Consider the following 14368-nt stretch of genomic DNA (forward strand, 5'->3'; position numbering starts at 1 on the left):
TTTATCAAAATTAATATTCATATATGGGTTGCAATGATTATTTTAGATTTTTGCCTTTTTGGCAGGCTATATAAGAAAATAAAGTGGGATAAATAGATAAGTAATACCTCTTCCATCCTTAAAAATCTTGAAGTAGGTTAAATATTCACATCTTCTCTTTAGCCGTCCTAGAATAATACGAGTATGTCAAATTTGCCATTTCAGTTCTATTCCATAAAATTGGCTTTAAGACCGTCTTACCATTATAAGACTATCTTGTAGGTGGGTTAGGCTGAATAAAGAGTATACCTCAAATAGGGTCATGTAGTTAACTGGTTATAACGACTCACAAAAGTGGTCCTATGATGATAAGTGATTTTGTACAAATAGTTGTCATTTTTAATTGTACACAAAGGTACTATGGACCCTAACCATTCTATAACACTTCATCTTAAATCTCCTTTTTTTTTTTCCTCGCTCAATGGGAATGCCAAAGTTTCTTAAAACTAGCTATATCATAGGTGCAACATTGTTTATGTGCTCATCTTTCAATACATATTACAGAGGTGTAAATGAAGTGAATCAAGTTAGGGTATTTGTGTGTTCGAGTTCGAGTTGAATTAGTTATAAACAGATTTAAATTTTCTTGTTCGAGCTTGATTTGTTTAGTAAATTACCGTACTTTCAACCAACATAATTTAAGTATGAATGAATTTTACTTTTTACTTCACAACAAATATATTTAAAAACATGTATTTTCAACCAACATAATTTGAGTATGAATGAATTTTACTTTCTACTCCATAACAAAGATGTTAAAAAAACTTGGTCCCTCAACCCCTTTAATCTTATGTCTTAAAAATTCATGCTCTTCTAGTGTGAGATGTGACAAATACTATATAATCCATAATGATTATTTAATTTAAATAATAAAAATTCTTCAAAAAAAAAAAAAAATCATTTTGTTCAAAAACAAAAATTCAATTAGAGGTGTCAATTCGGATGATCGAATTTGGTTTGAGAATATCGGATCAGATTAATTTTTTAAAAGTTGACTCATGCTAAATTATTATGTTCACGTGAGTCCAAATCTGAAAGAATATTTTTCGGATCGGGTCAGATTTTGACACCTCTAAATTCAATTTCCATATCTTAAAAAAAAAAAAACAATTTCCATATACCGGACAGGACTAAACTACACTCAACTGGGCTTCGAAACATTTTCACAAAAAAGCCCAACCACATCCCAAAACCCCATCTCCTCATTCCTCTAATCACTCCCATAAAAGCAGAAACCCTAATCACTCTTCTCTGGCCTCCACAATTCCTCCTCCCTCCAAAACCCTACTCACTCACAGAGAGAGAGAAACAATCAAAATCCGCCATGACAACCCGGTTGAAGAAGAACAGGAAGAAGAGAGGCCACGTCTCCGCCGGTCACGGTCGTATCGGAAAACACCGCAAACATCCCGGAGGTCGCGGTAACGCCGGAGGTATGCACCACCACCGTATCCTCTTCGACAAATACCATCCTGGGTATTTCGGTAAAGTTGGTATGCGTTACTTTCACAAGCTTCGCAACAGGTTTCATTGCCCCATTGTTAACCTCGACAAGCTCTGGTCTATGGTGCCTGAAGATGTCAAGGAGAAGGCCTCTAAAGAAGGGAAAGCGCCTGTTATTGATGTCACTCAATTTGGGTATTTTAAGGTTCTGGGTAAGGGTGTTTTGCCTGCTAATCAAGCTGTTGTTGTTAAATCTAAGTTGATTTCTAAGATTGCTGAGAAGAAGATTAAGGAGAATGGTGGTGCTGTTCTTCTTACTGCTTAGGTGAAAGTGGGGGTTTGAGAAACATTTAGTAAGGTGTTTTTTGTTTTTGTTTCTTGGGAAACTTTTTGAGTATTTGAGATAATTATTATTAATCTTGTTTTTGGATTTTGTTATGATCAGATTTTGGGTCTTGTTAAATGATTGTTATTATCGTATTACTGCTGTTGTTCTGTGTTTTCTGATTTTGTTTTGAGCGTTGATTTTCTGTGTGTTTTTCCTAAGATGTATGCTTTTCTGTGTTTTACTGCTTTTTTTACGATTCATTTCCTGTTTTTGTGATTGGTTGTTGAGGAGATGTATTGTTTGATAATGTTTTGGTGTTACGAATTCAGTGGAATTTATGTTTTTGTGGTCCATGAATGCATTTAAATGAGATTATGGAACTTGTGAAAGTTTGTGTCTTGGTTTTCATTATAAGTTTGGCAAAAGAAGTTGTGTTATGCTTGCATTTTACGGTAGATTGTGGGCTTATTAGTGACTTGGGAAGTGTTGGATGATGAAGAATATTGGAGGGTTTAGTATGACTGGTTGAGATAGCAATTTGATGCTATGAATTAGGCACTTTCTGCTATTCTGTGACCGTGAATGCTTTTATATATGTACCAAGATTCTGGTATTTGTGGTAGTTTGTGTGCGGATTTTTCTTGATAATGAACAAAGGGACTGTGTACTGCTTGCATTTTGAGGAGTGTTTGGTGACAAATATCTTTGGGTTTGGTATGATTCTCTGAGCTTGCATTTGGCTGTGATATAATTTGGCGAGCTTTCATTAAGTTTGATGTGGTTTAGCAAGCTTGCTTTCTGGTTTGGTATGATTTAGCAAGCTTGCATTTGGGTTTGGTATGATTTGTTGAACTTGCATTTTGGTTTGATTGAGTTTGGCAAGCTTTCTTTCTAGTTAAATGTGGGGTTAAGGTTGCATTCAGGTTTGGTATGATTTAGCAAGCTTGCATTTGGGTTTGGTATGATTTGTCAAATTTGGGTTTGATTCAATTTGGCAAGCTTTCATTCAAGTTAAATGTGGGGTTAGCAAGGTTGCATTCAGTTTTGGTATGGTTTAGCAAGTTTGCATTTGTGTTTGGTACGATTTAGCAGGCTTCATTCAGGCTTGGTATGATTTAGCAAGCTTGCATATTGATTTTTTTTTTTCCTTTTCCAACTATGCCAGTCTAGGACCCCTAGGTTATAATTGTTCATATTTGCCTATTTTATTGTAGGAAAGTAGGGTACTGACCACACAGAATAATCATATTTGGTTCATTTAGCCGACCCCAGTTATGGGATTTAGGCTTTGATTGATTGATTGATAGTAGGGTACTAAGGTTTTAAGGAGCATTCTGGTGATATACTGTGATTGAGTTCAATAAGGACTGTTTAATTTTTATGGAGCATTTTTGCTGGTCGTTATTGTGGTAATGAAATATATATGGTTCAATTGGCCATGTCGCTGATGATTGGTGTGATAGGTAGTAAGTTTTCAAATTGACCTTTTTGAGGTATGGTGATTAGCTTATGGTTTATAATGTGTTTGGTTATGGGTCCTGGTTGAGCGGTTGAGGAATATTATGTGGCTTGATGTTTGTTGATTAAGTAACGGCTGGTCTTTGGGAAATGGAGAACATAGGGGAAAGTTATTGTCTTGGGATACAAAGGTTTATCTCTATATAGTTGAAGTTAGTTATTAACCTTGAGTTGTTGAGAATGTGAAATTATGTTCTGAGGTGCAAGGCTTATTCATCTTGATGTGTTGCGAAATGTGATACTTGAGTCTAAGGGTGATGAGAAGCATTGATACAGGACAAAGGTACTTGTTTAAAAGTATAGTATAAGTTTTCTGCTAAGGAAAAGAGATTTTATTTGTCTTGAGGATTTGCTGTGATCACATGGTTTATATCTGTAGTCTACTTGCCTCCATCCTGGATTGATTTTGTTTTTGAGAGCAGCTATTGTTGATTTTCTTTGGATTTGTAAACTTGGCAGAATTCTTTTCAGTTTTCTGTTGAATACATTCTGTTATGAGAGAAGGTTTATGGTCCATGTTTGGGTTATGTGTTATGCTAGCAGTTTGAGAGAGTGAATTGTGGCTAATTAATGGGTGCTTAAGAGTAGATTTTTATGTGGATCTATGTACTGTGCTTGCATTGTTAGTAGCCCTGGCTGCTTCTAGTCTCATTGTGTTGTTTCTATTGAAATTAATATTTGCTGTTTGCTTGACATGTTTTGTATTGGATTGTGTCCTAGTTCTTATTTACTAGAAGAATCTTGAACAGCTTCGATCATTAGGATTCTTTATTTTATTTCGGTAGAGGTTGGGATTTGTTTTTAGTAATACAAGGAGCATAATCAAGCCCATTAAACACTACACTGATTTTTATATTGAACTGGGCTTAGGCTTAGTAGTATTGGGAGTATATACAGCCTAGCTTGTGATGTGATTGTTTGGGTGTGTTTTTTCATCCATACAAAGGCTTTTTTCTGGTCTTGAAGGTATGGTTGGTATCATTGAGTGTGACTCAAGAAGGAATTCCATTGTACTCTTCATTAATAGTACGTATATAAATGTGCTTAGTTTTAATCTCTGCATTTACTTGGAGTTTCTCTTTGTGCAGTGGTAGTGGCTGCTGAGTAAAGATGTCAAAAACTAACCTGACCCGTTTTTTTTTTTTTTTTTTCGACACATTACCTGACCCGATCCATCTCACCGTACCCAGAGTTAGTTACCAGAATTGACCCCTTTTGGTGGGCCATGATTTAGGTCTAACAGCACACTTGATGAGCACTATTTGATAAATTATGGTCTTTGTTTTGCATCACTGATTCACTAATCTTTATGATATGTAAAATTGTGTGAGTTGTGTCTATCAGATATTCAGATGGTTCAAGTCTCTGTTTTCTGCCAAACATGTTGAGGCTAGTTTCAGCCATTTCACCTATGTATCTGTCTGAGATTGTCAAATCTTTTACAATCGATTTAACTATATACAAGTATATAACTTGGAACACGTAATATCATTGCCAATTGGGATTACTAATAGGAGTGTGCTTTGTGCACAAAAATGATAATCGGTGGATAGGATGGGTGTTATTACCCGAGTTTCATATCCCATCCTACCTTTATCCACCTATACTAGTCCATCTATTGCCTAAAACATCCATTACGGTGCCATTCAAAACTCTTAAATGTGCGTTGTTTAGTCAATAATAGGTTAAGTGTAATGTGTATTTTGTCAATAATAGGTTGATGTAAATTGTGGATATGAGAAACTTTCATATACCCATACCCATTGCGGATGCTCATATACGGTTTCATCAAAGTTGTATTTATACCGGCTCTAATTTAGTGTGGATGTGTAGTAAAGCACTTATTATACCTTTCAGTGCTCAAGAGAAGCGTTTAGGTTTAATAAACATGTAGGTTGATAAATTTAGTTTCCTTTATTACCATCCATCAATCAAATGATCGTCTTCTCTTACATGCTTTTCAAGCAAAAGCCTCACAAAATTGACAAGTTAGGTCTTGAGAAGACGCTATCTTCTCCTCCCACAATGCCCTAACTTTTTCTATGCAACGAATTCTTCAAGTCTTGAATGGTCATCTCTCAGCATCTTGCGTTTTTCTTCTTTGATTGAATCTCCCCACTTCTTTATTCTCTCTCCAGCAATGGAGGCCTGCATATAATTACATAAATATGATAGAAGTTTTGAATACATTGTTTTGAACTGAAGTGAGAAAACTATACTAAACTTGTATAGCAACACAACGAGCTAACTTAGAGCATCCTTATCGAGAATGAATTAGTGAGGTCTATAGTTTGTTTACCTCTTTATCCCAGTTGGTTTTGTAGACTATCAAAAATAGGATGATCGTCTGTGCACATGTACCAGCAAGCATCCCAAACCATATCCCCTACAACGTAACATTTGTAAAGATAAAAAAAATCATCAAAATGAGAAACAAAAAATAAAAATCTTCGGTACATCTATCTCTAGGTGTACATATTCGATTACATGTAAGAATGTTCAAAAATATAGTGTGAATGAAGTTGCATACCTTGACACCTAAACCAACCACATATCCCAATGTGAGGCCCAAGGGGATTCCTAATATGTAGTAACATGCAATGTTAATGTATGCAACCAAAGCTTGCCATCCTGCTCCAATTGCCACACCTAGGAAGCCCCATAAAGAGATCAAAATTAAATCATCTCTAATCAACAATAACCTCAACTCAGGTTGATAAGTTTAGATAAGTATAATTTTGTAAATTGGGTGAAAATAAGGCCTCGACTCGGGTTGATAAGTTTATATAAGTATAATGTGGAGTGAATAGTTACAAGTGAAAGTAGCTAAATCATAGAGCATGCTTGATTTACCTGAGAGAACAGGCTGAAAATTGTTGATAATGATGCTAATTGCGAGAATTGGAGTTAGCTCAGTCACAAGCTCTTGTACCTCATTACTGCTGGAAAATACTGCTGGATAATCTTTCCGAAATATAAGTAGCACTGTCGCCATGATCAAACCGAACAAGAATGATGTTAATACCGAAACCAAAACTGAGAACTTTGCCATTCTGGGACGTGCTGCTCCGAGTTCATTTGATACCCTCACACTTCACAATTCAGAAACACTTACGAATTAATCACTTAAATTCATCCCCATTACCACTATATATAACTAGCTACCAAATAAGTTACTAGTTCTTAGCATTTGCAAGATGAACATATGTACTTTATATGTAATTATGTATTAATGGTTTTTAAACACAAACCTTACGGCTGCATTGAATCCCAAAGCCACCATCATTGTCCACCCTAGTATGTTCATGCTGAGATTAAGCTCACAAGATTGGTGTTAGTTAATGCAATTATTGATGAGTTCGGAAATAGATTAGCATCAGCAATTTGTCTTACCATACAGATAAAGCACCCACTGAAATCTCTGCATTCTCTAAATACCCGGCAAACAGAATCAGAGCCATAAAATACCACGTTTCTAAGCTGCACAGTTTACCAATAAGATTAAAACATAATAAGCAAAATAATAATGATATTTAGTTCAAACTGTATGATTAACCAACTAAACTAGTTGACATCCATAAAAAATATTTAAATAAGATTTGTTTGCAAGTAAATAAAACTTGGATAGCATTGCGGAGTTGAAGTTGGAAGTATAGGGCCTTAGCCTTACCATAACATCACTGCAGAGGCAACAGACAACCTAACAAAGCCCCATAAATCATTAAAAGCCTTCCATGAAAAACCACTCCAAGCCTCTCCACACCTCCCACTGAAAATGTACGCAAGCTCGGCCAAGACTATGAACCACCACGAAGTGTCTAACACCGCGGTCCCACCAGGGAGGCCCCATCCGAGCTTTATTACAAGCAGCCAGGAGAAAAAGGAATGTAGGAGCAAGGCTACACCTGTGATCGCCGCCATGGTCATCACCTTACGTTGTGCTTGTAGGAACTTTATGATTGGGAATACTGTCGCATATGCAAATAGCTGTGGGATCATCCATGTTGCTACCTTACCTGCCCAAATGACGGATCTAGAAATTTTTATTACCACATCTCAACACTTTAGTATGTAGTCCTGTAATTTTGGAAAATTTGTGAATAAATACCTTTTAAATTACCATTTTTGCAAACACTTTTATTTTAAAGTTTGCGAACACCTATCTTATATTGAGTTTCTATTTTGATATCACTACCATTAGACGGATTTTGTCCAAATTTCCATTAGTGGGACCCACAATCAACAATTTCAAACAAAAGAAACTCTAATTACATATAAAAGACCCTATTAAAACCTATTTTAAGCACCTTAATGCTACATCTAGTTAATTTAAACCCCATATTAATGCTTTTCACTTTTGATTTGCTAATTAACACCCAAGTTAGATTAGGGTTTTCAATTTGGGGTATATTTTGACGATGGTAGTGGTACCAAACTAAAAAATCAATATAAGGTAGTTATTCACAAATTATAAAGTAAAAGCTAGTTGTTCACAATAGTGGTAACTTAAAGGCAATTGTTGACAAAAATCCCTGTAATTTTAAACAATGTTGTTAAGGAATTTTAAATATGTTATTGTCAATCCAAAGTATCTTTTACGTTGCATGAAAACGAATATAGAAAGGTACAAGCACTAGGACACAGTTATATGGATGTCAAAACAGAATAAAGAACAAGACATGATTCCAACACTATACCCCATCTACGAAAAAATTGAGCAAAACTTACCTGCAGCCCTTGAAATAGCAGGAGTTTCTCCGATGAGGAGCAAAAGCGGGGTGGCGAAGATGTAGAGGGGGCTGAGTATAAGAGCTGTAGTGAAGAGGATCACCCAAGACCTTTGCAAGTAAACTCCAAGCATGTTCAGCTGTTTTGCCCCATATGCTTGCCCACATAATGTCTCCAACGCACTTCCCATTCCAAACTATTTATACCAAGTATAATTAAAACAGTGACCCAAATAATAATAATTACGGATTATGATACAAAATTACAAATATGACGATGAAGAGTTGAAATGATGAATAAGGAAGCAATACAGAATCGAAAAACTTGGCAATTGGAAAGTATATGGGTAGCTAAGCAACATTTTACTATCTTATCTTTACGTTAAAAGTGTAACAAGTTTAGATAAGCTATGTTAGAACACGAATTTTCCTACTAGCCTTATATATGTTTGTACTTGTTGGGTTAGTGTAGTCCAACTCCTCAATAAGCATGTTGTGAAATTGGCGAAAAACAGTAAAAGATGCTAGAACTAGTAAATATTCATGAGACTTCTAGACACGTGAAAATTTAAACAACATGCATGTCAGCAATCAGCATGCATGTATGATGTGTGTACGTAGATGTGGACAAACAAAGTTTTATGAAGTAGGTAAATTTTAATGATATATCAGACTCATAGTGGCATTGAGACTCCAATAGGCAATGGTAATTTATATTTTTTTTTATAATGCATGATATGATACACAAAATATACCATTAAAATTTAAAGTTTCATAGAAAATAACCAACATACTTTGATCTGTATGATGCTCATATTTACGCCTGTCAATTCCTGATCCGACCTGACTCGATAACCCAACTTGACCCGATTCCAAACTCGTTTATTAAGAGAAAACCTGACTCGACCCAAAAAACTCAAAATTGACCCAATTTGACCCATTTATCATAATTTGTAATGATTCAATCCATTCAAATTAAACCACTTGAATAAAATGACCCAAACAATTCGAAATTTGACTCGAATTCGACCCGTTGACCTGAATAAACAAGTCTACTCATACAACATGGGTATGTACGGTTGTAATCCCCTATTACAAATCTCTCTCTATTCAATATATAGTACTAGTACTAGCGTTTTCAAAATTAATAATTTAAAACTCAAAACAATCTCATTTATGCAATTTATGTTGGTCAATTTATTTTTTATATTCGAACCCCTCCTAACCTAACACCTCAGGCCCATCGATTAAGTATCGTAACGTTGTGGTTCTTACAACTCATCGTAAGAGAAAGAGATAGAAGATGAGATTTTTTTTTATGTAATCAAGTCTCTGCTTTCCAACTTGATCTATGCATTTCATTTTCTTGTTTAGTAGGGGAGGAATTGTGTGAATCATAAAAAACGTGTTTGCTGTCATCATCACAACATTGATTAAAAAAAAAGTACTTCGTACTAATCAAGTATGTATATTTACACACAACTAGCTAATTTTTTTTACAACTATGATCAAATTTGTAATATGAAAATACAAGTTTTAATTGGTAATGGTTACGAGTATACAACCATCACTTAATTACGAAACAGATCTATTATGATGTACTTATACAATCAATATCATTAATTAGTCATAAATTTCAAGGATACAAACAATATCTACGCACCACATTAGCCTTAAATTTTAATAACACAACAAATTTCTACACACATAAATGTCTTATACTACTAAGTACTACTCCTCTGTTTTTAAATACTTGTTCTATTTATAAAAATATAGTCTTGTGGGTACTTGTTAGAATCATCTCAATGAATAGATTATTTATTTTCAATTGTTAAAATTTATACTTATTAATAATTAAAGATATTATTGATCAAAGATAAGCATCAGCATACGTTTCCAAGAAAAATGGAGCAAATATTTAAAAACGAAGGGAGTAAACGAGAGAGTTGAATATGATCATATTAGTTTTTATTATTATTTTTTTAATAACAAGCAAACAAGTTTATTAAAAGGACAATACTAACACACCTACTGAAGTATAATTCCAATTCGTGGGCATGGACACATCACACGACACTAGTAGACACACAATGCTGGCAAATATAATCAGACCACGCTCGACGACATGCGACTATGGATACACTTACAAGTTACAAACACCAACATCATAGGCAAACTTTTTTGGGTAGCGTTTGGGGGGAATAAGAAATTTCATCTTCTTGCCAGAAGAAAGTTGATCACCGAAAATTCTAAATTGCTTAATGAAATCAATATTACTAAAAAAAGTACTACCTCACTTTTTGAAAGTCTCACTCACTTTGATCATTCTATGAATTATTGACTTATAGAATATAAAAAATTAGCATATGAGATCTTATTAGATTTTCCACGTAGTATAAATTTTTTAAATATTAACTTTTTATAATTTTTACTTATACATAGCATAATGAGGATATTCATGGTCAAAGATGTTTATTGGATACTATACAAATGCAAAGTGAGTCGAACTTTTATTATATTGAATAATCATTAGTGTAACTGCTTTTAAAGTTTGTACCAGTTAGTCAAAAAAGGACACTAGCATAAAAAAATCTTTAAAAGACTACCTTTTGATTTAATTTGAATTATCGTGCATCAATTATTCCTTTTCTACAATCTGTCTATCTAACCACTGTTTTAGATCACGCTAATTATGTATTTGATGAGATTTTAATGATTTAAATAATCTACTTCCTCCGTTTCAATATAATAGTATCATATAGAATCAATCACATCTATTAACTATTACTAAAACAAAACATTGATGATGTCATCAATTTCTTAAAGTGCTTACGTGTCAAACTCTCATAAAAAAAATTTCCTCTAATTTTTACCTATGATGTCATTTTTTTTTTTTTTTTTTTTTTTTTTTTGGTCTTTTCTAGGTAGAAACTAGGACAAATTAGGTGTGAAATTTGAATTTGACATCAATATTGTTGTATATATACTCCACACTACTTTTGAATATTCATAATACAACAATATTATATAGACATAGATATTGGAAGCTAATTATACACTTTTTTTTTTTGAACAAATTAATACACATTTTATTTTTTTTTTAATAGTAAATACACATTTATTTAGCTTCCACTCTAAACGTATAAGCTTAATGAATTATACATTTATACAACATTAATATATTTAATCTAACCATCATTTTAGTATATTTTTTAATAACATAGTAAATATTACATTATGATGCAGCATTTTATAACTATTTTTTTTTATTTTTATTTTTATTTATATATATATATATTTATATAACAATTTTTAAAAAAAAATAAATAACGAGCCAAATCATATTAGAAAGTTATCAACAACAAAAGATAAAAAATTACTAATCAACCACCGTGCAACGCACGGGTACTAATCTAGTAAAATAATAAAAGAAGGATTTTGGAATATAACATTAAAGTAAAAAATAATTCATAAATAGTTTTGCCTTATTAAAATTATTGATTTTTCTAAGGAAAGTATTAGCCATAATTGCATAAATTAATGGAGTAATTTCTTTACTTTGAGTCATGTCATCAATTCACAATCAATTAATTTGACCAAAAAAGAATTTAATATGTATAAAATAAGAAATAAAAGCTAAGTTAAAACTTAAAAGTGAAATACATTCAATATGAGTAGATTTTTTTTAAACGCCCAAAATAGTATATGAGACTAATAAATTGAAACAAAGGGAGTATCATTTAAGAATAAAATTTTTAGTTACTAAGTCGCACCTAGTAACAAAGACTGAGAGTTTGTGTATAATAAGGTCGTGTGTTTATTTGCAATGCTCAAATAACTCATCCGATCTAGACAAAAAATTAATAAAAAATAGTAAAGTGTAGTATGTAGAGTTAGTTGTTAGAGATGCGATATCTTACGTATTACTCCATTTATTTTTAAATACTTATTTCATTTCTATTTTTTGCATTATTCATTTGTACTACTTTGACTAAAGTTTGTGATTTATAAATATATCGTTGTTTAAGATATCTAAGATACGATCAAATCGATCTCTAACAAGAGTTGTTACGTTAAATACGTACCAGTACACCAAAGGAGAAGCCAGCAATAACGGAGTTCTCGACCGAGAAGGCGGCGAGGTCAAGGGTGTTAAGTTGACCGGTGACGGTGATGGAGATGGCGCCAAGGGAGTACTGGCAAGTACGCATAAAAGTAGATGGTGCGGCAAGATACATGGTTTTCTTCAACTCCATACAAAACACATTGAAAAACATTTTTGGACTTGTAATTTGTGGAATATCCTCCTCTTCATAATGATCGCCTATAATTCTTGTTCTTAAATTTTGTGTTACTGTCTGATCATCATCGGTAGCGGCAGCGGCAGCGGCAGCGGCAGCGGCAGTGGCGGCGGAAGAAGATAATAGGGGCTGATTGCCACTGTTATTATCCATTATTGCTAAAGATGGCCGAGGAGGGTGATGGTTGGTAGATTGGTAGAAAAGAATATTAAAAAGGACTACTTATAATATTGTGTCGCGTTAATTTTTTTGAGGGAATATTTATTGTGTTGGATAGATATAGATGAAATGTCACTTTATTGTTTACACTATTGGGAATTTGGGATGGCACATTATTTAGCTAGATAATAAGTGTCCAAAACATTGCTGCCAAAATATAATAATTGTCCAATATGGCAATATAAGATCAATGCATTGATTGCGTCATTAATGGTGATAAATGAATCCTTTAATACGGAGTAATATTTGTCCACTTCACTATTTTAAATCGATAATATTTTTAAATTAACCCGATTTATATTAGTTTATTGTGCACTACTAATATTAAGGTCACTATGTTTGAATGTCATCTGTATTTTAATTAAGGTCGTTATATTGATAAAAAGATCACTATGTGAATATGAAAGTTATTGTGCTAGAATGAAGGTCATAAAAAATTAATATATTTTATTATGAAAATTTTAATACATTAGTTGATATAAATAATAGAGATCATTATGTTAAAATTAAAGTCAATATTTTCAACCTAACATGGGTTGGTACGTGTAGGCAGGGGCGGATCTAAGGGGGTTTATTGAACCCACAGATTTTTTGAAAAAAAATTATAATTTTTTTTTTTTTTTTTTGGTTCATAAAGCATGAAAAACGGATATATACAGTTGATGTGCGTACATGACAGTTGAAAATTAGTGGAGCTCAGTGGTTTTGGTCTGGATCATTAGATGCACTTTGGGCCTTTGGTTTGTTAGATTCAATTCGTCTATAAAAATGCTTTAATGATATCAACTTTCTTTAATTTTTACAAAAATATAATATATTTAAGTTCTAAAATTTTACAAGCGTAAAATCCTCAACGTTGCAATTTAAATGACTGGGGGGCTATATCTTATTTTGTAATTAACGATACCGAACCCCCACTTCTGAATTCCTGGATACGCCACTGCGTGTGGGCTTCAAGCCCGCAATATTATTGCGAACCAAGTCCACACATCTTTTAATAAATGTCATTGTATTAAAACTAGAGTCACTACGTTTAACATAGTGTTAGTTAGTACATGTCTAACATCTGGACCTAAGCTCCATAAATAATATTCCGTATTATGGTGAACTGGAACCATGGAAGTATTTTCCATTATCACTAGAGAAAAAAGCACAATTAAAACATAAATTTAATACACAAAGTATATATTAAAATTTCTATATTTATGTAATATGAGTAGTTAGATTGTTAGGGTCTGTTCACATTTACTGAAGTGAGCTGAATTGAAGTGAACTGAATATTTTATGAGAGAAGGAAATTACGAGTTGAACTGAACTGAACTGGACTGAAATTAATCTAAAGTGAACAGGCCCTTAGAGTACGGGGTATATGATAGTATTGTTCCCGAAATTCCTAAAAAAATATTTTATTTTCAACTTAGGTGTTCTGAGGAAATTTCCACACCCAAGATATATTAATATTTTCAAATTGATGGCCACTAGACTAACTCACTGAGAATTTACTAGTACTTAATTATTATTACGTAGTATTTTTTAGTAATTGATTTAATTTTGTCTAAAAATTAAGATTAAGATTAACAACCATTAAAAGACCTCAAACCAAAATTTTATCTATGTTAGAAACATTCATAAGCAATACATTTATACAAACCAAGAACCAGTAAAAATCGCCTGGTTCAAATATCAAACATTATGCAAAGTAATTAATTTTGTTACTTTATTTACGAGTAATTTCTAGAGTTCCTATGATTTCCCTGCATCTGTGATCAGAAATCACATTTTCCTTGATTATA

At 33.0% G+C, this 14368-nt stretch overlaps 1 protein-coding gene and 1 pseudogene across 1 annotated transcript; one reads left to right on the forward strand and one right to left on the reverse strand.

Moving 5' to 3' along the window:
* Window positions 1-1289: 1289 nt before the first annotated feature.
* On the forward strand, window positions 1290-1926 carry LOC145641106 (large ribosomal subunit protein uL15x pseudogene; annotated as a pseudogene).
* Window positions 1927-5223: 3297 nt separating this feature from the next.
* Window positions 5224-12652, reverse strand: LOC145639445 (protein DETOXIFICATION 29-like). Its single transcript, XM_081690721.1, has 9 exons — window positions 12141-12652; window positions 8057-8252; window positions 6999-7344; window positions 6722-6808; window positions 6580-6636; window positions 6182-6420; window positions 5859-5977; window positions 5628-5714; window positions 5224-5476 (listed from the first exon to the last, which is right to left on the reverse strand). The coding sequence occupies exons 1-9, from the start codon at window positions 12507-12509 to the stop codon at window positions 5369-5371; spliced, it is 1608 nt and encodes a 535-aa protein (XP_081546847.1). The 5' UTR covers window positions 12510-12652; the 3' UTR covers window positions 5224-5368.
* Between the last annotated feature and the right edge of the window lie 1716 nt (window positions 12653-14368).

The sequence above is a fragment of the Chenopodium album genome, chromosome 1, assembly GCF_948465745.1.
Source record: "Chenopodium album chromosome 1, dcCheAlbu1.1, whole genome shotgun sequence".
NCBI classification, from domain to species: domain Eukaryota; kingdom Viridiplantae; phylum Streptophyta; class Magnoliopsida; order Caryophyllales; family Amaranthaceae; genus Chenopodium; species Chenopodium album.

Bases quoted from the DNA above. Each gene is read 5' to 3' on its own strand.
- LOC145639445 (XM_081690721.1), bottom strand. From the start codon at position 12,509: ATGGATAATAACAGTGGCAATCAGCCCCTATTATCTTCTTCCGCCGCC. The intron at 8,253-12,140 runs GTACGTATTTAA...TGGTATAAATAG, and splicing joins GCTTCTCCTTTGGTGTACTG to TTTGGAATGGGAAGTGCGTT. The intron at 6,421-6,579 runs GTTTGTGTTTAA...TGAATTGTGAAG, and splicing joins GGATTCAATGCAGCCGTAAG to TGTGAGGGTATCAAATGAAC.